The following is a 26,396-nucleotide window of genomic DNA, read 5'->3' as shown; positions in this document are numbered from 1 at the left end:
TGTTTACATGTCTCCAAATATATATGCGCGGGTTCATGTTCGGAGAGAACATTCATAAATACATCGCCTCTGTCTCTTTTCTCTTTGTTTTAAAAGTGAAAAAAAAAAAAAAAAAAAAAAAAATACAATAAAATAAATAAACAAATTAAAAAGAAAACTTCTTCAACTGGTATGTCTAGTACAATAACGCTTTATTATATAACTCCCCACACACACACACGCATGCATGTGTGAGTGTATAAGTATCTATGTATGTATCTATGTATACGTGCGTGTTTATATACACCACTTCCCTATGTCAATACACATACACGTTTACGTCCACGTAACACACATATATTAACAAAAAATAAAAAAAAAGTAGAAACTAAAATTAAAAAGAAAAAAAAAAAAAAAAAAAAAAGGTCCTCTTAATGTAATATTAATTATATAAAATTAGCTTCATTAAAAATTACTAAGTTGGATATTTAATCTATTTTCCTTTTATTTACAAAGTTAAAAATGAAATGAAAATAAATCACTATAGGTCAATGATGTAAGCTGGGTAAACTATCCTATATCCGTTTGCAGTATATACTTATGTTATACATATGCATGCAAATGTAAATACAGGCATACATTTATGTAAGTACATTCTATATGTATGCAAATTACCAAGTACAAAACAGTTACGTATTCAACTTAGGTTCATATATATGTATATATATTCACATATATGCTTATTACAAAATGAACTCATTTTTAGTAAATTCATATGAGAAGGGGTAAACTCATAAATCTCTAAACATATCCCCACATCAAGCGTGATACGTAAACTTGTCAAGCCTCAAAGAACAAAAAAAAAAAAATGAAAAAGAAAAAGAAAATAATTCACATAAGGTAAAACATTTTATTAAGTGTATTCTTTCCCCTTTTGACTAATTTCATGTAATGTAATTTTATTCATAATAATGTGTACATATGAATTGCAAGCGTTTGTTTTATGTGTATACTTTGGCATACATGTAAAAAATTCATATTTAATAGGCAGTGTAAATGTTTTTTTTTTTTTCTTTTTAGCTCTTTTAGTAAATCTCATGCAGTATCAAACTAATAAATATTATGCGAATATATGTAAATACATATATATATATATATATATATATATATATATATATATAATTATGTATCTGTTTTTTCTTTATTCAAAGGTATAGAAAAAAGAATTCTAAAAACCTTTTATCTATTTTTTATAAATATTTTTTATATATGTGTATTTTACCTTTTACCTAAAGGGAGAAACAACGCATGTTTACGCCGCGAAGGAAATTTTTTTTCTTGTAAATTTTGAAAAAATGTTGATATATAGAAAATTAGCAAAATTAGCAAAATTAGCAGAATTAGCAGAATTAGCAGAATTAGCAAAATTAACCAAATTAGCAAAATTAACCAAATTAGCAAAATTAACCAAATTAGCAAAATTAACCAAATTAGCAAAATTAACAAATTTAGAAAAATTAGGCAAAAATAGGCAAAATTATCAAATTAACGCAATTAGAAAAATTAACAAAATTAGCAAAACTAACAAAATTAGCAAAACTAACAAAAACTAAAAAATTAACAAAATTTTCTAGCGTATGCATAAAATGTTAGAAATAGCATATTTGTATGTTCCTAAAAAAATATATATTTTTTCTTCAGTGCTGAAGAAAATATGACAAATCCCATATCCTATTATATTTCTATATATATGTAAATCCTACAGTATCTTTTTTTATACTGTTATTTATTTTTATTTTATTTTTTTTTTTTTTTAACCCCCTCTTTTTTTCCTTTACTGATATTTATTTATTTTTTTCTTAGTCCCGCACTTTTTTTTTTTTTTTTAATTTTTTTTTTTTTTTTTTCTCCTAAAAATGAGGAGAAAAATATAAAATGATATTCCTCAACAACCCACCGAAGTTGGAAATACTCGTTTCAATTTTAAAACATGTCATTCCATTTTTTAATAGTTCGGATTATAAATTTTTTCTTTTTAAAATTGTGAACATTAAAATAAGCAATTATCATTAATAAGCAATAATAAGCAATAATAAGGAATAATAAGCAATAATAAGGAATAATAAGCAATAATAAACAATAAGCAATAATAAACAATAAGCAATAATAAGCAATATATTTTGCCGAACAAAAAAAAATTAGTCTTCGAGAATAAATAAAATTGTTTTGTGCAAAATTATACTATATTGTTATATATATATATATATATATATATATTAAGTGGCAAACATAATTTGGAGGAAGTAGCAAAAATGAGGGGAAAAATTTTTTTTCTTCCCCTTTTGCATAATAATAGGAGGTTTTTTATTACCTCACAAGTTTTAAAAATCCACCAAATCAAAATTTTCGAAAAGAGCCAGTAAATTTGTATTACATCCCCACAATTTGACATACTGAGAAAATAAATTATTCAGTTTGTTCACCGAATGAAAATTATCAACGGTGTAAACCCCAAACCTCGATGGGGATATAGTTCTCCTACAAGTTTTGTACTCCTCTTTTTCCTGTCCTTTTTCCCAACCCTTTTTTTTTTTTGTCTACGCATCATCACGTCTTATGCATTATTCCAATTATATGTGCTGACTTGCTGGTTTAGTGACTTTCTAGTTTGCCAGTTTATTTTGCTTGTTGGTTTTTTTTTTTTTTTTTTTTTTTTTTTTTTTTTCCAAAAGAGACGGAACAAATGCACATAGGTGGAGAAAGGAGAAACGATAACTTAAAAAAAAAAAAATCTGAATGTATCCAATTCCTACTTATAGTACCCCATTTCAACCACAATTGGGCATAGACAAAAAACATTCTACAATAAGCTCCTAATTTTCTTAAACCAAGAAAACCAATATATAGAATATACCTCCATTTGTGTTCTTCGAAAATATTTTGTGCACACCATGTTACAGTTTAGCAACTAATGCGTAAAATAACAAAACAAGGTGAAATTGCAAAGTAAGAATTACACTTTCTCAATTTTTCATTAAGGTCTTATAAAAACCAAATCATTGGGAGATCAATCAGAAGAATGACGAAACAGGTATATGTCACACGCCACTCTTATATACAACACTACTGTGAATCAAGCTTGTCCAAATTAACCCTAAGAGGTCTGCTTAAAATGTCGAAAATTTTGGCCAAGCACACACACACCATCATATCTACATGTACACAAAGGTTAAGAATAATTGTACGAAATTTACGCGTCACATTTAATAGATTTGTCAGGCGCGCAGAAAAAAATAAAAATATGCATATATGTGTGTACATTTGCATGTCTGTTCATATATGTGTACATTTGCATGTCTGTTCATATAAATATGAGAGAATAACCAAAGTGGTGTCGTGTTACATGTAGAGTATGCGGAGGTGTCCTTCGATTTAACAGAAAAAAAAAAAAAAAAGAAACTCATTTGTCGTAGTATTTGTATTAGAAGAAATATAAATTTCCTTTTTAAAAAGTTTTTTTTAAAAAAAAAAAAAAAAAAAAACATTAATTTGAATGAAACGTAGGAGAAGCTGTACCAAAATTATGAAAAATTTTTGGGCGTGGGGATGAAATAAAACTGGTACATATGCTTATGCATACATATGTAAACACGTTCATAATAAGTATATTGAGGTTAAATATACTCAAACACATGCAAAAATGCTGGAGGGTGGAGATGGGGAAAATATACGTGCTAGTAGTGAATAGAAAAAATCGGGAGTGAGATATACACACTGAAGAATTGTATTATAAAAATGGATATTCGTGTGTGTTTTGGAGTGTTTTTGTCAAAATATGTAAACACGTGATGTGTATGTAAAAAGTGTACGTAAATGTATATACATATACACACACATATGTATAATGTATTTATATACATATTCAATTTACACGCATCAAATCAAACATTCTTATTCTTGAATTGAAAAAATAAAAAAAAAGTTCCTTTTTTTTTTTTTTCTTTTTTCCTATTTCAACCTAACCAATGGCATATATATATCTCCTCTCTCCTTTTTCATTTTTGTTCACCATCGTCTTCTACTTCATGAGCTACCTTTTTTTTTTTTTTTTTTTTTTTTTTTTTATTCAAATTTTATTCTTCGTTTCTTGCCTCATCAATGATGTCTTCATATGTGTCATCTTCGATTGAATCATCCATTGCCTCATCCGATTCTTCCACTACCTCATCTGATTCTTCAATTTCCTCTTCAGCTTCTTCCCCATTCGATATCTCCACCTCTTGTTCTTGTGTATCATATAATGGTGCCTCAAAATTGTCTTCCTCTTGGACATTGTGATCTACTACTATGTCAGATTCGCTAATATCCTCAAAATTATCTTGTTTTTCTTCCAATTCTAATCCTTTTCCTTCCTCATGGTGAACATACTCAGATGCATTACTACTTCCGTTCTCATGTGGTGCTGCCTCCTCCTCTTCATCTTCTTCTACTTCTCCTTGTTCGTTTTCTTCTTCAAGGTCGTCTTTGTTATTTACGATGTTTTTTTCTACAGTGGAGGAGTACTCTTGATCGGATTCTTCTTCCAACTTTTCCAAAGGAACTTTAGATGCTCCTACATTCTTGTATTTCTCTAAATTTACCTTCAATGCATTTACATGTTCTCTTTCTTTCTGTCTTTCAGATTCCAAATGCATAAACTTATCATAATCACTAATGGGATCATCTTCTTCATCACCAGAATCGTCAGCCAATTTTTTTGCAACTTTTTCGCTTTTTTCGCTCTTTTCGATCGTTTCGAACTTTTCAGTCTGTTCACTGTTTCCACCCTTTTCATTCTCTTCAATGTTTTGTTTTTCTTCATAATTTTCCTCGACGTGTGATGATATGTCAACATGTGGAGTAGTACTACTATTACTGATTTCTTCAGATTCCATTTCGAATGGGTTGTTTCCATCGACAAATGGGTTGTTGTAAAAGACATTGTTATTATGATCCACTTGATCAAATTGAAAACCATAGTTTGTATATCCATAAGAATTAACATTTTGATCATGTAACAAGTTTGATGCACCATTAGCCGATTGTCCATTTGCAGATGTGTCCTCGTCATCATCATTTTCGAATGGATTACCATAGTTAGAATTCGTAAATATTTCGTCTTCATAGTTGTCTCCATAGCTATCAGCAAAACGAGCATCATCAAATCCGAAAGCTGGGTTCTGTGCATCCATACCACCTCTTCTTCCTCCACTAACAGCACTGTTGTTTTCATTGTTAATGTTTAAATTGTTATATCCAATATTGCTGTGGCTCATGTTTTTACCTGAGCTGTTACTATTCCTACTACCATGGTTACCACCAGCATTATTATTTCCATTATTGCTTCCATTATTACTTTCATAATTTGTCATACGATACATGTTAGCATAGTTTGGATATCTAAATATATCAGCGTATGGTGCATGTTCATACCCATAATGAAAATTCTGCTGATTATTATTTCTAGAAGAATTATTAGTATCATTGTAAAATAAGGATGCATCACTATTTGACATATGATACCTGTCAACAAATTGAGCGCCTTCATATACCTCTCCATAATTGGGTTCTTGATAAGTTCTTCCTTGTGTATTGTTCGATGATACTTGATTACTTAAATCATCAAATGGGTTAGCCATATGTGTTTCTGGGGAACTATATGGTGTGTTCATTAGATTATGAATTTCTCTTTCATGTAAATAATATTCACCTTCATCAGAAGAAATTTCTCTATCATCTTCGTCTACCTCTTCTTCATCATCATAGTCACTGTTTCTTACATTTTCTGGTAATGGTGAATGGCGTTCATCATAATTATCAGCATTTGGTAATAAAGGATCCGTTTCATTGTAATTATTAAGCTCTTCTTCAAAAAATGGAGAACTTGGACGAGTAACAACATCTTCAAATTTTTGATAATCTATATTTGTAGACTTTTCTTCTTTCCTTCCTAAGTTTGGTAAAGTTGATTCAAATTCTCTTTTTGATATACCCGGTCTCAGCATATGTTTCTTGCGTAATACCACCTGAGTGAGCGGAAAAAAAAAAAAAAAAAAAAAAAAAAAAAAAAAAAATGTCAAAATACAAACACAATCAAGAACATTGTAAAAATAAATGGAAAAAAAAAAAAAATGAAACTCATCCCACCATCTGCACACACACATAGAGAAAAGTAGAGGCGGAGGGAGAATCTATTTGTACTCTCTTATCCCCCACGCAGACAAGTAACTCTCTCTCTCTCTCTCTCTCTCTCTCTCTCTATATATATATATATATATATATATATACATACGAACATGCATGTGTATATATTTTTTTTTTTTCCTTTTCTCTTCTTTTTCACACTAACACTGAGAAAAGCCACCGTAGCGAATGCTACTGCTTGCATAAAATAGATTAAGCTGACGTCATCTCTCATTTCATATGATGAAAACTCCGGTTGCAACCCCCTTAATGCTCCTAGGCTTGAATTGAAGTTCTCTAGATAGCTATATCCTGGGGATGTTCCATAATTGATTCCATAAATGGTATTCATTTGTGGATCCATGTTGTAGTGCCCAGTGTTGTAGTGCCCGGTGTTGTAGTGTCCCGTGTTGTAGTGTCCCGTGTTGTAATGGCCAGTGTTGTAATGGCCAGTGTTGTAATGGCCAGCGTTGTAATCACCTGCATTGTAGATACCTGCATTGTACGCACCTGCATTGTAAGCTCCAGTGTTGGTGTTAAAACCTAATCTTCCAGTTTCCCCTCCTTGGCGATTTTCATAAGCACCTGAGTTCACTGTACGTACATTTTGAGTGCTATTATCATCATCATCTGAATAGTCGTCATCTATAATTGGAAGCAACAGAAAAAAAAAGGGAAAAGAGTTCTTTAGATAAATGATCTTACATTTCAAGAACAGGTATGTACAAGCATTCAAAGGAGAAATATGAAAAAGCACATTGTGTCCATAGTCAAACAGAATATTTTTCATCTACCCTTAATATCACACTTACATATGTGTAAAAAAAAAAAAAAAAAAATGAGCACATGTATAGGATTATGCACAGGTTTATACACAAATTCATGCACAGATTTCATGCGGGGATTCCATTTTTGGCACATTCACATGCACACTCACCGTCGATAAAGGGGTTGGTGTTCCTCTTGGGTGGTCGTCCATCCATTGTTCATAAAAAACTAGTCCAAAAGTATATGTTAGAATTTTCTACAGGTCTTTGCAGTGCTATTTTCTTATTAAACAATAATTAAGAACTGTGCAAGAAGCAAGCTCAGTTCAAAAATTAGGTATACAAATATATAAGATACACAATACAATAATCACAAAAAGGATGAGAAATAAAATGCATTAGAGAAGTGAGTGATAAACCTAACAAAGATGAACAATTCTAAAACGTTTTTTTATATATAAATATATTTATTTACTCAAAGTACAAAATTATATATACAACTTTAAAAAAAAAAAAAAAAAAATGACTTAGCCTTTTTCTGAAATTTTTTTTTTTTTTTTTTCTCTCTATGGATTAGTAAAATAGATTATACAAATAACAGTAACAGTTCTAAATGTCTTCCTTAAGCTTCAAATTTTTTTTCTAAAAAATTCTAAAGTGTTAACAAAGTCTTACAACCGAAAGAGCAACTATTTCTAATTAAATACAAAAAGGTATATACATAAAATGGTACGTATAAAAATGTTATGTAGATACATAAATACATGAATACAGAAATATAGAAATATAGAAATATAGAAATATATAGTTATGTAATTGTACAATTATATAAATATGTAAACATGTAAATATATATATAAATATATATATATATATATATATGTGAAAAGTATGCACGTAAAAAATTTATAAAAATATACATAATTGTATGTATTATGTATATATTATAATATATTTATTAATATATAATATGAAAGAGAAGAGAAAAAAAAAAAAAAAAAAAAAAAAAAAAAAGAGAGCCTTGGGGGTTGTTTCATTGCTAAATTAAATTACTTTTGCCCGCCTCCCTACAACGTCATTTTTATTTTTTTTATTTTTTTTATTTATTTTTTCTTTTTTTTGCATAGTTTTGTTCTATATATTGTTCTAATGTAGAAAGAAAAGGTTACCCTGTATATATATATATATAAATATATATGTGTTTAGATTTAGAAAAAAAAAAAAAAAAATGGTAGGGTTAAGCTAAAAGGCTACTAGTCCTGCTAGGTCATCCTCGGGTTCGGTAGTTTGCGTTCATAGTTTATACATGTATAATGTAGTACGTACGCAGCACCAATAAGATTCAATAAAGTGCGGAGCGGTTTGTGGAAGCAATTCGAGGCAGTTACATGTTGCAACAATTTATTTTACCATTAAATTGCACAAAAAATTAAGTGCAGCGCCCCTGTACCAACTCCAATAAGTGAAGCGAATATGCAATTTAATTTTATTTTTTTCTCGTACGAGCATGCATGCATGGATGCAACATTTTATATACGCCATAGGTGAGTTGTTTAATAAAAAAGATAAAAAAAAAAAAAAAAAAAAAATTCCAGTTTAATGGTATAAAAAATAAGAGAGTAAAAATTTGTAAATATAAAAAAATATACATTTTTGTCAATTTAACAAAAATACTGCTCTCGTTCATAGCGCAAGTTTAAAATGATTATATATATATATATATATATATATATATATATATATGTATATGTGCATTTATCGAGCTCATTTTTACTCCTTAGGCCTATGAAATCCGTTTCAAGTACTTTCTATTTTTGCATGCGCGCTTAGATTTTCTAAGTTTGTGCTTGTTCTATGCTTTCTCTTTTTTTCTCATTTTCTCCTTTTCGCATTTTCTTTTTTTCTCCTTTTCGCATTTTCTTTTTTTCTCATTTTCTCTTTTTCTCCTTTTATAAAACATAAACGTATATTAATATTTTCTTAACTCAATCTACTACCTAATAATTACCAAGCTTGCGTTGTTTTAGGAAAAATTTCTCGTAATCAGTCCCAGCAGTACAGTGCCCTTAGAAACGCGCGCGCAGTAATATGTCACATGCGTAGCAAGTAATACGTGGCAAATAATACATAGCAACTAATACATAGCAAATAATATACATAACAAATGATATGCAACACCTGTGTTGTAATGATCTACTACATGCAAATATAAAACAGAGTTGGCACTTTTTTTTTTTTTTTTTTTTGCTCTCCATTTTGTTATTGCATTTTTTGTGTTAGCAACTGGTGGAAATGACAAAAAGCAAAAATCGGAAAAACATTGTGAAGAAAATGTTTTAGAGCTGCTAACATTTGTCAGGAAAAATTTTTTATCAGGGGAGGTGACAGGTGTAGAGAATTGTTACCTTTAGTCATTATATCTCATACCCATTTTGCTAACACATTAATATAAATTATGACCTTAAAGAGATCTACTATACTGTATACTTAAATATGTATAAAATCTTTAAATGGAAAAAGTGTTATTGTGTGTATATCATGTGTATACAATCATATAACCACATGTTCACTTTGTATTTTTTTTTTTTTTTTTTTTTTTGCTGAATTGCTTTATTTTGTTTTAATTTACTATATTATATTTTATACTATTATATTTTATTTTATACTATTATATTACATTCAATTTTATTATATTTTTCTTCCCTTTTTTTTTTCACTGGTATTGTGAAAAAATGTGGAATAACGAGAATTTCCCTGTCTTCATTTTTAAAAGGAACAAAAATCAAAAAATGAGGCATGGTTTTGTAGGGAATACTAACGGAAAAACAAATAAAAAAAAAATATATATATATATATATACACCTTTAAGTGTACACCATATCATCGTCAACTTTGTTCATACAAATTTTGCTCTTGTTACAACTTTTCCCATTTAGGAAAAGGGAAAAAAAAGCAGAAAAAAAGAAACATAAAAAAGAAACATAAAAAAGAAACATAAAAAAGAAACATAAAAAAGAAACATAAAAAAGAAACATAAAAAAGAAACATAAAAAAGAAACATAAAAAAGAAACTAAAAAGGAAACTAAAAAAGAAACATAAAAAGGAAACATAAAAAAGAAACATAAAAAAGAAACATAAAAAAGAAACATAAAAAAGAAACATAAAAAAGAAACATAAAAAAGAAACATAAAAAAGAAACTAAAAAGGAAACTAAAAAAGAAACATAAAAAGGAAACATAAAAAAGAAACTAAAAAAGAAACATAAAAAGGAAACATAAAAAAGAAACATAAAAAAGAAACAAAAAAAAGAAACAAAATAAAGAAGATAAAAAAAAGCAGATAAAAAAAAAAGCAGAAAAAAATACATTTAACCGCCCCTTCTTTTTATCCCATCTTCGTGTTAGTGTATTAAATGTATATAAACTGCCACCAGTTCTTCCAACTTTTTCATTGCCATTGCTGCGACCACATCAATTGACAACTCCATTAGGGATGTTATTGCATAAGTTGTCTTTGCAGCATGGAGAATCTTTCATATGATGACCCTGTTCACTCTGCACGCCCAAACGCGAGCTCATTCAAAATAAGTATACATACATGTACGTATATGGATACATATACATATGCATATTGGTGTTCTCATAAGTCTTCATCTGAATCCCTGTTATGACATGGCATAACGGCATAGGAGATGATTTTTATTTTTTCCATTTTTTTCCATTTTTTCCCGATTTTGTCCGTAACCCTTGGAGCAACAAGTTAAGAGGCATTTGCCTTTTTCGTCCTCCTCTTCTTAGACTTACTCTTGGTTGGCTCTGCTGCCGCCTTCCTTTCCTTTTGCCATTTTTCTAAATTGGAATTTATAAAGTGATTCCATGCATTGAGGATTTTTTTTTGTTTTACCTTTTCAAAATGTCTTTTCTTTTTAGTATATTTATTACTAATATAAATATAAGAATAACATTTTTCAATTCTTTTTTTAAATTGTTTCGTGTCTTCAACATCTTCCATCCACATGATTCTATGGATGTAAGTAAACCAAATATCCCACATTTTGTTTTTCCAATTTTGATCTATTCCTCTCGTTTTTTCTCCAAAAAACAATTCAGACCATGTATATATTTCAAATTGGTTCCAGAATTTCATTTTCTTTTCCCAATACTTTTCTTTTTCCTTAAGGCATTTGTTATACCATATTTTATTTGCTTTACTATTAATTTTTAAAAAAGCTAATAAATTCCGATTAATAAATTCGGTGGAAATTATAATATCTGTTTCATCTTCTGATGAATCATTATACCCAACTTCTTCTATTAATTTCCTTACGCTTTCCTCCAGTTCTTTATCGCATATATTGGAGTTCCTCAATTTTACTCTGTTTGCTTCACTCATCATTCTGCACACTTTTTGCAAATCTGCAGATTCTCCAACAAACCAGTTAAACTCATTCCACGGTATCTGATAAAAAAAAAAGAAAAAAAAAGTTCCCGATGCATTTAAAAATTATTAGTCATATATTCATTTCTCAAAAATGATTAAGAAACTATTTTTCCATCTACATACAACTTACACCATTGTTAAACCACTTCTCCTCTTACCTTGAAAAAAATAAAACACAAAAACAATGAGATTCCCAAGAATAATTTTATCCATGCCTTCAAATTTAACACCTTCATCCTTTTACATTTCTTAGCATCATTCTCCTGAACATGGTTCCAAATTTTTTTTTTATCACTGTTACCCAAACACACTCTCTCTAATAAGCCTCGTGGGAGTTCTAAAATATTCATTTCGGACATTTTCTCGTCCTCTACTTATGTATATGTGAGAAACGTCACACATGCGTAGAAAAAAAAAGGAGGTACCACGATCCGAAAAAAGTGCAATTGCAGCAAAAAAAAAACAAGCATAACATAACAAGCATAACAAAACAAGCATAACAAAACAAGCATAACCTAACATGCATAACATAACATGCATAACGTAACATGCATAACATAACATGCATAACATAACATGCATAACATAACATGCATAACATAACAAACAAAACGGAAAGCACATGATGTGCCCAAGCATTCACTGCACTCGCTTCCCTCCCCTCCGTGTATGACCACCCCTACTTGTGCCCTTGTCTCCACCAACCAATTAAATTTAAGTTTTTTCCTTCTTTTTCTCATTACTTCGAAAAAGTTTTAAATATTTCCAAAAAGATCTGAGGATAAGGGAAAATGCTTCAATGGCATGTCTATCCCGATGTGATGTCACAAAATTAGCAACAGATTTCTCACTACACAACAATGCGTGAAAACACAATCATAAAAATCTGAGACACGTGGATAATACGTCTGGAAGCAGAAGAGTGCAAAGGTGACAAATGTTAAGTAGCAAAAGCGTGTGCTAGGAGATACTTGTACATGCTTTTACACACATGCATATACATGTGTATATATATATATATATATTTTTGCATGCATTAGCGACTATTTAAAAAGGTTCAGTGCAAAATTAATTCAATAGCTTGTGGAACACGTGTGTGTTCAATTGGAGGGCTATCTTAAATTCGGCCATTTGGAGGTATCCCATAGTGTGATCTTCCTAAATCATTCTAGGATTGTGACACAAGTTTTATTTTTCGCTTCATCCAAAGTTAGGGAATAAACAAAGGTTTTTAAAAAAAAGAAAAAAGAGGGCACATACACACCCTATTTTTTCTCCTTTTTTTTTTTTTTTCAATTAGCAAAACCTAATTGTAATATTTTAAAAAAAGGAATACACATCCAAAAAAGAAAAAAAAAAAAAAAATTGAATTCATTTTTTCATTTACACACCTTTTGCATTTTACGAATTGTTAGAATTTTATATAAATTAGCTTTTCTCTTTTTTTTTTTTTTTTTTTTTGTTCAAATGTGTATGTGTGGTTTCTTTTGTTGCCTAACTCACAATATATTGTTTACAATTTGTACTCTCCTTTTAATGCTTATTGTTTAGTGCCCCTCATTAACAGCGTTGGAACTTCTAGGCCCGGCTTATTTACTGCACTCGGTTATTGTTTCTATTTTAACATGTCACTAGGGCTTTTCCTCTCAGGTAATGTTTTTATTTCGTTTGATTTTATTTTATTTTGTTTGATTTTATTTTATTTTGTTTGATTTTGTTTGATTTTGTTTGATTTTATTTTGTTTTATTTTGTTTTATTTTGTTTGATTTTATTTTGTTTTATTTTGTTTGATTTTATTTTGTTTTATTTTGTTTGATTTTATTTTGTTTTATTTCATTTTTTTTAAAAAAAATTGTTGGGTGTTGCTACCAAACGTTACAGCAATCTGTTCAGGTGGTTAAGTCTAGGGATCTGTTTTTTTATTTGTTCAAATTCAAAATTGCAAAAAAGTAATACTAAAAAGGAATGTTAAAAAAAAAAAAAATCAGTGTACAAAATGGAGGAAATAGATAAAAGTAACACTTTGTTAGACAAAGAAGATGATTGCATGAAATTTTCAGTAGAACGATGAGCATTTTATGAGGGACCCTTTTCCCATTGTTGTTCTTCCTAAGAATAATATCCCCGTCATAATTTTTATAAATTCATCTTTCCCTGTGCAGGCATATTATGCACAAATGAATGGCGCAATTAACATAAAAAGAAGGAAAAAAAAAAAAAGCTATCAACTTTTTCAAAAGGGCTATGTTGAATCATGAACTTTCTCAAAAGGGCTAAGTTATGTCATGAACTTTTCGAAAAGAGCTGTGTTGAGATATGAACTTTTTCAAAAGGGCTAAGTTATGTCATGAACTTTTCGAAAAGAGCTCCATAATGTCACAGGCTTTTCCAAGAAAGCTGGGGATAACGAAAGTTTATACAATGTGAACGTGATTTTCTTTTTAAATCATTCACATGAAGATGTGCATAAATATGAAATGAAAATAGTTCCTTCTTTTTTAAATCTGTATATAACATAATGTGCTCATTCGTAAGATAACTTGATCCTTCTCCCACCTTTTCAGAAACAAACAATAAAAAAAAAAAAAAAAAAGGAATTCCAAAACGAATTTCTCGATTCAAAAATCTACTCAAAATAAAGAGACGTGTCGTATAACAACTTATTTACTTGTTCAATCTTTATATCACACACGCTGTTCAGACAAGTTTCTGTCATTTTATTTTCAAATACTGAGTGCTCATCTGAAGAAAGAGGGAATAATGTATGAAAATGTGTAGCACGTCAAGATTTTTTACGCATGTCTTGTATCTGCATTCATAACTATCATCTAATTTTCTCTCAAAAGAACATTTTCCTCCTTATTCTGATGTGTTATATATATATATATATATATATATATATATATATATATATATATATATATATATTTGTGTAACCTTCAACTAAGTGTATCGAATTGGGTGGTTCCGTTTTGACAAATGAGTAAATAATGGTAAAGAGAATGAAACAGAAGGATGAAAAAATGATCGCACATGGGATGATAGCTGCCCAGTACCTACACGAGAAGAAGAGATGCAAAAGTGAAAAGCATGAAAAAAAAAGCTACTCTGGGGAGGAACATACAAAGCTTATACACAAGGCGTAAACAAAGCATAGACATATGTGATCATAAAGGGATGGTCGTTCGAATATCTTTTTTTTTTTTTTTTTTTTTTTTTTTTTTTTTTTGTTCAGTACTTGGAGGGAAAGGGGAACGGTAGTATGCTTAGGAAATCATCGAATACAAATGTCCATATCAAATATGACACTGTAAATTCAAATTCAAAAACAGGGAATTGGATCATTCCACGTGAAAAGAAATGGAAGCTGTGCTTGAGCCATATTCGGATGCAGCCCATGCAATGTCATATGTGTGTACGTATATATATGTTTGTATGCATGTTTGTGTGTACGTATATATATGTTTTTGTGCATGTTTTTGTGTACGTATATATATGTTTTTGTGCATGTTTTTGTGTACGTATATATATGTTTTTGTGCATGTTTTTGTGCATGTTTTTGTGCATGTTTTTGTGCATGTTTTTGTGCATGTTTTTGTGCGTGTGTGAGTCGCCTCTTCATCGAGGCCTGAGGCGTTTTCCACTGTTTCACCCCTTGTACAGGATTTATTTTCTCTGTTTTTTTTTACAAACCCCAAAGTATGTGCGAAAGGTAAAGAATGAAAAACGCGTAACCCTCTTTTATGGACTGCATTGTGAGTGGTGTGCATGTGATTGTATGCGAATTCTGAAGAAAGAGAAAAAGTTGGTATACCACACATACGAACTTGCATACAAACTGAAAAGCAAAAATTAAACCTAATGTAAACCCTGAACCCTCGAAATGAAACAAAAAAAAAAAAAAAAAAAGCCACACAAAATGAGAATACACTGTGCGACAATGGGAGAGAGTAAAGTAAAAGGAAAAAATGGTAAACTAGAAAAAGGAAGAAAATGAGAAAGTGAAAGGGGAAAAAAAAAAAAAAAAAAAAAAAAAAATGAGCGAGAAAAAATAATACATGGATGAAGTGTAAAATGGGAGAGGATGATGCAAATTCAAGCAACAGAAAATTCGTCGTCAATTTGTAAAGCCTCTCATCCCCCCACCACTAATAACATAAAATGCTTCCTAAGATATCGCAGGCCCAACAAAATATATTCTAGAATGTTTTTTCGAACAAAGTTTTTCTTTCCCGGTCGCAACAGCTCCTAAGGGTTGCCTCATTCTTTATTTTATTTTTTTATTTTTTTATTTGTTTATTTGTTTGTTTATTCATTTATATATATATATATATATATATATATATTTTTCCCCTTTGTTACATGCTACACTTTACGCAAACTCTGATATATTTTTTTTTTTTGTTTTCAGCTTAATTTCACCTGGGTTCGTGATGTATATTGTCCCCTTTTTTTCTACTCCTTGTATACATAATTTGGAACATCTGGTTTGATTATCTACAATTTATTCCATTTTAATGTACTTTTCTTTTTTTCTCCTGCCTTTAAAGTATCCTAGTGGTCATCACACTACTTTTACACTCTATTGATCTTGTAACACGTTTAATTCTGTCACATTTCATGTGTCACTTTGTGATATACACTTTATTGAATCTTAGCACAATGAAAAAATAACAGTTATGAAATAAAAGACGTATTTTGACATATGGGGGAGAGAAACAGGAAAGTACGAAAAAATAGGAAAAAGCAGGAAAAAGCAGGAAAAAGCAGGAAAAAGTAGGAAAAAACAGGAAAAAACAGGAAAAAACAGGAAAAAACAGGAAAAAACAGGAAAAAACAGGAAAAAACAGGAAAAAACTGTATTTTTTTTTTTTTTCCCCTTTTCTGCATTCTTCACCTTTTCTTCCTCGCTTCTTTTCTTCATTCCTATTTGGATAGCAAGGCGAGTAGAGTCCCACCCATATTATGCAAAACATGCATACGTATATGTATGTATATATATACATATACATGCACGGGCTTATTGCATTTCCACATGAACGTGTGTGGAGGACTAGTTAATGGGGATGTGGGCTATGACAAGTCCTTAAAACAGACAGAGACAAAATGAATACAATGAATGTATTGAAGGAGCAGGAAAGGAACCTCCTGCTAAACATTATGAAAAAGTTTAAAGGGAAAAAGTGTCTTTTTTTCCAACCGTCCTTACACATAATTTTGAATGTAATCTTGAATGATGATGATATTAACAAAGAACAGATTGAACATGTGTTTTTTACAGAGAATGAAACAGAAGTAAATATAAACAAGCTGGATAACATTTTTAACATTTTATTTTTTATTCGTCCAAACTTTTATGAAATTGAGAATATTTTTAAAATAATTGAAAAATTAGAAAAATCAGAATTAAATGAAAATGGAAAATCTACTAGTAATAGAAACAAGAAATATGCTATTATTTTCATCCCTTATATGACTACCATGTGCAAAAAGGAAATTTTAAAACATAATATACTTGACATTCCTATTAAAATTATTATATTTCCTCTTTATTTTATTCCATTATATAATGATGTATTTAGCTTAGAAATCAAGGGATTATTTAAAGAATATTATGTAGATAATGATTTTAGCAACTTAATTTTCTGTTCATTCAGTCTAATGTTTCTTCAATACTTTTTTAACGGTGTTTTTAAAAATATTAAATCTTTAGGAAAATTATCTCATTTTATTTCTGAACAGTTAATACAATTAAGAAAAGAAATTGTAGCTACAAATTTTGATATTCAATCTCCAAACAATTTTGAACAGGACTTTTTCGATATTATAACGAATTTACAAAATTTTAAAGACATGAATCATTCCAAAAATTCTGCTCAACCCATCGCTGTTCCCCTCAAATATGCAATCCACAAAATATTCATCTCAGAAAAAATACACAGGAAGAAGAAGAAGAAGCAGAAGGGACACAATTTGAAAGATAGTAATATGAATGGAATCGATTCCAAGTTAGCCAATCCCATGAGAAGAGCAAGTACAAAAAAGAGAGATGCCAAGAAAAATTATGATAATACAACAAATCATATGCACAGGGAAGATGTTAGAAATGAAAAGAACGCAAGGGAAGTAACTGTTTCAGGAAAGCAAGGGCCGAAGTTGCATGAACAGGATGGCGAAGAAGAGGAGGAAGAAGAGGCAGAGGAGGAAGATGAAGAAGAGGAAGAAGAGGAAGATGAAGAAGAGGAAGAAGAGGAAGATGAAGAAGATGAAGAGGAAGGAGACGAAGAGGAAGGAGACGAAGAGGAAGGAGACGAAGAGGAAGGAGACGAAGAGGAAGGAGACGAAGAGGAAGGAGACGAAGAGGAAGGAGACGAAGAGGAAGGAGACGAAGACAAATATTATGACCTTCACAACAGTGACAACCACCACGACAGTGATGACTGTGACCATTCCGTGGATGGACAACATGCAGAAGATGAAAAATCCCAAGAGAATGAAAACCATCGTGGGGGGAGAGGAAGAGAAAAAAATCCCGAAAAAAAAAAGGAGAGAATAACGGAACGGTCAGAAGGAGAACTCGTAACGGGGTGCACTGAGAATTCAACAGAGGGAGAAATGCCAAAGCAGGTCGCCGGTGCATTAGCAGTAGCAGTAGCAGAAGTTGAGGAAAAGACAAACAGAGGCGAAACAAGACATACCACACATGAAGTTAAAAAAGGAGACAAACTCAACAGACCCCAAGACAAATATAAAAGGCAAAACCAAAATGGTACGAACGAGGAAGAAAAAATCTCTCCTTTTACAGGAAAGGAACATATGCACGCAGAAGATCAAAAGTGGACAGCACAAATTGGAAAGAAAACAGAAGACATTGGTGAGCCCCTCAAAGATGAAACAAAAACGAATCAAACATTCGAATCTGCATTGAACCGGGAGAGTATACGGAGGGGTAAGGGAAAGTGGAGAGAAGAAGAATGTACAAAAAGGGGGGTGCAGAAAATTGGCTCACCAAAGAGCCGTTCCAAAATGGGTTCTACTGAGGACCGTTCCAAAATGGGTTCTACTGAGGACCGTTCCAAAATGGGTTCTACTGAGGACCGTTCCAAAATAGGTTCTACAGAGGACCGTTCCAAAATGGGTTCTACAGAGGACCGTTCCAAAATGGGTTCTACAAAGGACGATGCTTACAACCATGACGAAATTCCCCCAATGGCGAATTTCATGGCGAAGGAGGACAACACAAAATTCTTGTCCAAAAAGAAGGAAAATCGAAAGATGGAAAAGATAAAAAAAAAGGAGAAAAATTACGTTTTAGAAAAATTAGGAATAAATAATTTCAATTTTCTGCTAAATGTGTCAAGCAGGGTAGATTCCTGTATAATCTTGGATCGAAAAATAGACATGGTTACACCTTTTTGCACTCCATTCACGTACGAAGGGCTACTTGATCATCTTTTTTGTATCAATAACTTGCAGATAGAAGTTCCACGATACATAATTTTTAACGATAGTTATAAAAATGCAATGGTGAAAAAGGAACATAAATTGTGTGAAAGAGAAGAGAACACTGATGATGAACTATTAAAAAATATGCAAGTGCGTATAAAATTAAAAAACACAGTAGATGTGCTATATAATGATATAAAGGACCTAAGTCAGAACGAAATTGGAATCTTTTTACATAATAAAGCTAGCGAAATTCAAAAAACGTATAAAGAAAAGGATACACTAAAAGATATTGAACAGATAAATGAGTTCATGAGAAAATTTAAAGTAAAACATTATGAACATAATTCTTTGTCTACCCATGTAAATTTAGCTTCTTTCATCCAGAATACAATGAAAAAAGAATCCAATTTTAACAAATTAAAACTAGAAGATGAAATTATACAATTGAACACAAACACAAATAAAAGTACTCTCCAAAATATTGTGCAACAGATTCAGTTGCTCATACATACAAATGAAGACATTTATGAAGTCTATCGATTGTTATGTCTCTTCTCAATTGTCACTAATGGAATTTATGAAACGTACATGAATGAAATAAAAAAAGATATTGTAGAACAATATGGAATTAACGAATTAACAAGAATAAACAAATTACATCTGTGTAATATTTTAAAATACCAACCCAAGCAAAAATTTATTTGGAATCATTTAAAAAACCATTTTAATCTATTTTCAAATGAACAAAACGATATTTCATATGTATGCAATGGTTATGCTCCTCTATCCGTTAGACTAATTGAATATATGGGGATTCTAAAAAATAATATACAAGTTTTTCCAGAAATTTTTAACCTTCTCAATGGTCCTACACATCACATTATGCAAAATGCTGTAGGTTTTGACAATTTATTACCATCAACCACAACAAAAATAAGTTCAAGACAAGATCAGGAACCTCATACTGATGATGCAAACAGTTCGCACATACAAAAGGACATTGTTATTCTTTTCTACGTAGGAGGTATATCCTATGTAGAAATAGCAGCTATCCGAAATTTAAACAAGACTAATAAATATTATCACTACTTGATATTCACCACGGAAATTATTAGTTCCAGGAAAATATTGCACAGCATGGATGGATATTTGATTTAAGGTCCTAATCAGAAAACAATAATTTATATCACTTGTTAAGTCTCGTTATACACCTATACCTAGACGCTGTGTACAGGTCAGAAGTATATCTGTGTGTAAAATATTTCAGCTATCCATCGCTGTTTTGATATCACTCCATTTCATGAAGATTTTTTTTTTTTTTTTTTTTTGTGAATATGAACTATTGGGAGTTTTATTCCCAGATAAAGGGCACAAAAAATATACGTATTCTTTTTTTTTTAACTTCTTATAATCTTAACATGAATATGTTGTTCCATATTTGTGTATATTTTTTTTTTTTTTTTTTTTTTTTAATATATATATATTACTAAGAATTAACCCGTTTTCTTCCTCTTATTTTATTTAATATATATATATTGTTAAGAATTTACCCCTTTTTCCGTGTTTTTTTTTTTTTTTTTTTTTTTTTTTCTTCTTTTCCATTTTACACATTTTAACGCAAAGCATAAAAGTAACAATCGTTTTTGTTTTACTCCCCTCTTCACATGCTCAGTCTCGTGAATTTTACGCTAAATTTGGGAAAGTATGGAGTTGTAATAAATGTACTTTTATATATATGCCATATATCATGTTTATGCTGAGATCATATATATTTTCCTTATAAGCACATCGGGCATATGTCCAAATAAAAATGTAATGAAAATGTTATACTTAGGTAAAGTGAGCAGGTACAAATGCAGCAAAAAAAAAAGGAAAAAAAAAAAAAAAATCAAGAAAAATGAGGAAAAATCTGGGATAATCCCGTTTAGGAGTATGAACTATCTTTTTTTTTTTTTTTTTTTTTTTTTTTTTTCGTTCTGTTCCGTTGAGTCCCCTTCCCTCTCAGTAACATTCTAAAGAAAAATGCTTCAACACGATACAGGGTTAAGTGAAAAGATAAAAAAAAAAAACATTAACGGATGATGGGTTGAAAGTTCGGGCCCAGAGTGGGGGACACTCCAATTCTGCATTAACTTCCACAAATTTTCAAAAATTTACAGATCTGCTTCTTCATTTTTTTTTTTTCTCCTATTTCGATGCCCAAAAAAAATATCGCTTTCTTTTTTCATAACAAATTGGAGTGAAGTGATGTATAAAAAAACTGCACAGTTTTAAGCCACTATTTGTTGTAAATATTTCTCCATTTTGATGCATTTTTTTTTTTTTTTTTTTTCTGATAAGCGTGTTTAGATAGGCCAGTTTTTTTTTTTTTTTTTTTTTTTTTTTTTTCCTTACGCTTATTTGATTTGAGAAATTCGCCACGCTGTTCTTTCGTATGCAAAATTTATGAACACTTTTTTATTCAAATTTTTTTTTTTTTTTTTCAAGTAGCAATTTATGACCAAGAGAGGGGATAATCATTGCAAAGAGGAATGAACAAGCGTATGCAAGCCAAAAAATATACACATACATATGCATACATAAACATACATACATATCTACACTTGTACCATCACGAAGACTAGTGAACCCCACTCGAATTGTGGAGAACACAACCCAATTTGATTAGCGGAAAACCATGTCAGCTCTGTTCAACCTAGAGGCTATGATAACTGTCATAATTTTATGCATATGTACATGCACATATTTGAAACCCAAATTTCCAAACATCTTTGATAATAAGAAAAACGGATTTCTTGGAACACTGGGAAAGTTTGCAGTTATTGGTGATCGGTTATCGATATATGTATCTATCGCATGTGTTATTCTAGCATTTGTTAATATATTTCTAAGATAGATTACAACTAGTGTGACCTGCAACACGTATACTCATTTGTACAGCAAAAAAAAAAAAAAAAAAACCAGAAGGCACTGCCATCGACAGAATCAAGAAACGGGTGTGCAAACTCGTCCACAGATCAGTTGACAAATTATTGGTCAAATTAGTGGTCAAATTTGTTGGCAAATTCGTGTACAAATTGTGAAGAAAGAACAACTTTCGATCTTATCAACAAGAAGACCTTGGAACTGTTAAAGAAGGGAAAACACAAAGTGCACATCTACTACCACTACCCGCTTCCAGCATCGCTAATACACGATGGATCAATTTGACATTCCACCAAATCAAACACTCTACGTCAACAATCTGGAAGAAAAAATAAATGTGAATGACTTGAGATATCTATTGTATGAATTTTTTTCTCCATATGGAAATGTAGTAGATATAGTTTTAAAGAAATCCAATAAATCAAGAGGACAAGCATTTGTCATTTTTAGTAATTTAGCATCTTCAACCTTAGCGTATAAAAATTTAAAAGGAAAATTATTCTTAAATAAATATATAAATATAAATTATGCAAAAACAAAATCGAGAATAATTGAAAAGTTTGAAGGAACATACAAACCAATTACCAACTATAAATCTGCAAATATATATGAACATAAATCAAATTTTTTCACTCTCTTTGTTCAAAATCTTCCAAATGAAATTAATAAAAATGCTTTAGAAATTTTATTTAATCAATATCCAGGGTTTTGCGAAGTTAGATATATTCCTGGTAGGAATGTTGCATTTATTGATTTCAATTCATTTCAAAGTGGTGAAATTGCTATGAATGGCTTGCAGGGATTTAAAGTAACTACTCATTACCCCATGAAAATTTCCTGGTCTAATTGATCACCCCTTCCACCCATGGTTCAGATACTTGCACTAGTGCATGTATATATATCTTTATGCACACACATTTGTCCCTTCCCTGGGAAAATTTTACACAACAAATGTTGACAGCTTCTCAATCCTCGTAGAACTCGCATGTCAACCAAGAAGACATTTCCAAATCTGTCTGTTTTACTCTGCTACTCCACTTGCCTGCACATCACGATGATCACAAAAAAGAACCCAAACTTTGCATGCAAACACTTGCATGCGTAAATTCAGCTTGTCCAGATGTACACAGATTGCATATGTTTGTGTTTATTTTATTTTTTTTTTTTTCATTCCTTCTGCTTTGCTCTTTTTTTTTTTTTTTTTTTTATATGTCACGTCATCAGATTCACATTTTAAAAGACACAAAAAGATCTATTCATTTAAGTATCGTAACACTTCATCCAACAACCAAATTTGGTGTACATATTTCTCATAAAAACATGATTCTGCACGCAATTTCGTGAAATATATTTATTCCATCCAAAAAAGTGATTTTTTTTATGCCTACTTTTTATTCGTTATACTACATTAAATAAAACAAAACCAGACAGCAAAAAAAAAAAAAAAAAAAAAAAAAAACATAACCAAGGCTGTAGAAAAAAAAGAATTACGATTAGTTCCTATTTTTTTTTTTTTTTTTTTTTTTTTTAATTTCTGAAAAGATTTTCCAACACATACTCAGAAGAGATGAGGAAAAACAATCCTGAGCAGTAAAATTTGAAAACTATTAAAGGAATATCTTTAATGGGGAAGTTGTCCAAAAAATAGAAAACTAAATTTGAATAAATAAACAAGATATTTTAATTCATATCATTTCTCATCTTAACATCACGAACAAATACGTGGCAATTTTTTTTTTTTTTTTTCTTTTCATTTTCCACACCATCTGTAGTATTCCTCTCCTTGAGAAGATCAGTCTGGGCAAGTGAACACAAGACGCAACATCCGCTAGGCCACACAAACACATACATATATATATATATATATATATATATATATATATATATATATGTATACAGTTCCACATGCATAATTTGTACACCCCCACTAGATTACCATGCATGATGACCCACTGAATCCCCTTTTCGATTCTGCAGAGCAGAATAAAGTAAAAAATAAAATGTTCAAATGCAAATATGAAAACTTCACAGCTGGAAACCATGTCTTGTTCAACTCCTATGCAAAAATGAATAACTTGTGCAATAACTTCATAAGTAATTCCTTCAACTTTTTTGGCACCTTCATGGAAGAATACTCCAAGTCTAGCTTTTCTCAGCTCCAGGGGAAGTTAAATTCGAAACGGGAAAATGAACCTGCTTTAGCACATGAAGTGGAAGAAGTGAAAGAAGTGAAAGAAGTAGAAGAAATAGAAGACGTGGAAGAAGTGAAAGAAGTAGAAGAAATAGAAGATGTGGAAGAAGTGAAAGAAGTAGAAGAAATAGAAGACGTGGAAGAAGTGAAAGAAGTAGAAGAAATAGAAGATGTGGAAGAAGTAGAAGATGTGGAAGAAGTAGAAGAAGTGGAAGAAGTAGAAAACGTGAAAGAAGTAGAAGACGTGAAAGAAGTAGAAGAAGTGAAAGACGTAGAAGTTGATGGGGCAGAAGAGGATCACAGCACAGACAAGCTGCAATCAGAAAAAATAAAACATGCATGGCACTCGGTTGAGTCAAACCAAGAAATAAATTGCTCCACAACTTTAAAATATGAACACGCCTCTGCCCTCTTAAGATTCACGAGTGGCTATGAAAATATGAATATAAGTTCGAAGAAAATTAAAACTTATTGCACACACACCATAAGGAGACAAACCAAATGTAGCATACTTAAAGGCAAGTCATTAATAAAAAATAAAAGACTCAAATTGTACATGCGCCATACAAATCATTACTCAAGTAAACAGAAGAAAAAAAAGCATCATAATATTATGAGTCTTAAACAAAAATATAAAAAAAAAAAAAAAAAATCACGACCTTGTGATTCACCGAATAAGAAAGATCTAAATGAAAATGAGATCACATTTTTAGTAGATTCTTCCCTCAAAGACGTAAATAAAATTAATGACATTTCTACTTCTACCAATGCATGCCAAAGAGTGACAAGCGTAATTACTCCTTCTGAGGCAATCCATCTAAAGAAAAGTACTCAGACACAAAGATATTGCAGTGGAGGAGAAAGAGTCGATGAGATTTTTGAAATTTCAACAGATGACAAGAAAAACCGGGAGGAATACATGACATATATTTCACAATCCCTTAAGAGGCAAGAATATAAAATCCAGTGTATAGAAAAAAACACTGATCAACATCTCGATCTAGTGGAACTTTTGCTACACAAGAGGATGAAAGAAATTTTTGTTTTAAAAGAAAAAATTTCTAGCACACACACATATAAAGAGTTATGCCCAGATCTTTTCTATTTCAACAACGACGGTGAGTCAATCGAGCGAAATTTGTTCGCGTCCACATTGTTTTATTTGCTCATTTGTTTATATTTTTAAATATGCATATATTTATTTATATATTTATATATACATATATATATTTATTTATATATTTATATATACATATATATATTTATTTATATATGCATATATTTATTTATTTATATATGCACATATTTATTTATTTATATATGCATATATATATTATTTATATATGCATACATTTATTTATTTTATTTAGACGACCTGATCGAAACAATGGACAAGGGCCTTCGGTTCCTGGCGAAAATTCCAGCAAAAGAAAACTTGACCCCCTACTTGGGTCCCTCGGCATTCATCATTTTTGGAAAATATTACACGACCTACAAACACTTTTATAAGCTAGTGCAAGTCAGTATGAAGTTATACAAATCACCTGATCCCTATTTTACAGCAAATCATGTACAGAACAAAAATTTACAAAATGTGAACTGCTGGATTTTGCTACTAAATTACAAAAGTGGAACAAATCATCCAACCGTGGGGGGGATTAGAAGGGCTAGCAAAATTGATAAAACGGGGAAGGACAAGTGGGAAAAGAGAAAAATGTTTTTTTCTCTTTTCAGTTCCCTTCTCTCACCAGAAAAAAGGAGTAAACAACACACGGGATACACACGTGTGAATGAAATTCCGCAGGATTTAATTCACTTCTTGAATTACAGAGATGTAACAATTTTGTGACGTTTCAATGGCTTGCTCAGAAGACGCATACTCAAATTTGCTACCAGTTGGTGCCATGTGTGTGCATGTATATATACATATTTGTAGAAACGTGCTCATATATGTATGCGTGTGTGTATGTATAGTTCGGTGTACCCCCCCCCCCCCCCCTGGGCACAGAAATGAGAGTTAACTTTTTTTTTCTCCTTTTTACAACGTTTATTTCTACACTTACTTCCCCACTCGAATTTATTTTTTTCTTTATTTGTTTTTTAATTTTATTTCCTTTTATAATATCTGCTCATATATGTATGCGTGTGTGTATGTATAGTTCGGGGGACCCCCCCCCCCCCCTGGGCACAGAAATGAGAGTTAACTTTTTTTTTCTCCTTTTTTTCACCGTTTATTCTCTCCCCCTTAACCGCTCATCCTTTTATTTTGGTCTACTTTGCTTTTTCCAGACCTTCCTTGCCACGATTTAATTTTTTTTTTTTTTTTTTTTTTTTTTTTGTTTCCAAATAAAGACATGGCTCATATATAGAAAACCAGCTATAAAAATTAGACAACTGTAAATGAAAAGGACGAATTTACTT

The 26,396-nt window shown here is 30.7% G+C and overlaps 7 protein-coding genes across 7 annotated transcripts; 4 read left to right on the top strand and 3 right to left on the bottom strand.

Annotated features, from left to right (window-relative positions):
- Positions 1 to 4,112: 4,112 nt before the first annotated feature.
- On the bottom strand, positions 4,113 to 6,991 carry PGO_073350 (hypothetical protein, conserved; the record flags this gene model as incomplete). Its single annotated transcript, XM_028687208.1, has 2 exons — positions 4,113 to 6,044; positions 6,368 to 6,991. The coding sequence occupies 2 exons, from the start codon at positions 6,989 to 6,991 to the stop codon at positions 4,113 to 4,115; spliced, it is 2,556 nt and encodes an 851-aa protein (XP_028543009.1).
- A 3,737-nt stretch (positions 6,992 to 10,728) lies between these two features.
- PGO_073340 (Plasmodium exported protein, unknown function) lies at positions 10,729 to 11,364 on the bottom strand (the record flags this gene model as incomplete). Its single annotated transcript, XM_028687207.1, has 1 exon — positions 10,729 to 11,364. The coding sequence occupies one exon, from the start codon at positions 11,362 to 11,364 to the stop codon at positions 10,729 to 10,731; it is 636 nt and encodes a 211-aa protein (XP_028543008.1).
- A 2,672-nt stretch (positions 11,365 to 14,036) lies between these two features.
- Positions 14,037 to 15,164, bottom strand: PGO_073330 (phosphatidylinositol N-acetylglucosaminyltransferase subunit P; the record flags this gene model as incomplete). The annotated part of the gene is made up of 4 exons (XM_028687206.1): positions 14,037 to 14,152; positions 14,348 to 14,466; positions 14,649 to 14,718; positions 15,104 to 15,164. The coding sequence occupies 4 exons, from the start codon at positions 15,162 to 15,164 to the stop codon at positions 14,037 to 14,039; spliced, it is 366 nt and encodes a 121-aa protein (XP_028543007.1).
- A 1,352-nt stretch (positions 15,165 to 16,516) lies between these two features.
- PGO_073320 (vacuolar protein sorting-associated protein 33) lies at positions 16,517 to 20,017 on the top strand (the record flags this gene model as incomplete). Its single annotated transcript, XM_028687205.1, has 1 exon — positions 16,517 to 20,017. The coding sequence occupies one exon, from the start codon at positions 16,517 to 16,519 to the stop codon at positions 20,015 to 20,017; it is 3,501 nt and encodes a 1,166-aa protein (XP_028543006.1).
- A 1,519-nt stretch (positions 20,018 to 21,536) lies between these two features.
- Positions 21,537 to 21,755, top strand: PGO_073310 (conserved protein, unknown function; the record flags this gene model as incomplete). Its single annotated transcript, XM_028687204.1, has 1 exon — positions 21,537 to 21,755. The coding sequence occupies one exon, from the start codon at positions 21,537 to 21,539 to the stop codon at positions 21,753 to 21,755; it is 219 nt and encodes a 72-aa protein (XP_028543005.1).
- Positions 21,756 to 22,055: 300 nt separating this feature from the next.
- On the top strand, positions 22,056 to 22,634 carry PGO_073300 (U2 small nuclear ribonucleoprotein B''; the record flags this gene model as incomplete). The annotated part of the gene is made up of 1 exon (XM_028687203.1): positions 22,056 to 22,634. The coding sequence occupies one exon, from the start codon at positions 22,056 to 22,058 to the stop codon at positions 22,632 to 22,634; it is 579 nt and encodes a 192-aa protein (XP_028543004.1).
- Positions 22,635 to 23,721: 1,087 nt separating this feature from the next.
- On the top strand, positions 23,722 to 25,824 carry PGO_073290 (hypothetical protein, conserved; the record flags this gene model as incomplete). Its single annotated transcript, XM_028687202.1, has 2 exons — positions 23,722 to 25,093; positions 25,346 to 25,824. The coding sequence occupies 2 exons, from the start codon at positions 23,722 to 23,724 to the stop codon at positions 25,822 to 25,824; spliced, it is 1,851 nt and encodes a 616-aa protein (XP_028543003.1).
- Between the last annotated feature and the right edge of the window lie 572 nt (positions 25,825 to 26,396).

The sequence above is a fragment of the Plasmodium gonderi genome (genome assembly GCF_002157705.1).
Source record: "Plasmodium gonderi DNA, contig: Chr07, whole genome shotgun sequence".
Classification (NCBI taxonomy): domain Eukaryota; phylum Apicomplexa; class Aconoidasida; order Haemosporida; family Plasmodiidae; genus Plasmodium; species Plasmodium gonderi.
The sequence above is the reverse complement of the archived record's forward strand: the minus strand, read 5'-3'. Positions and strand labels throughout refer to the sequence as shown.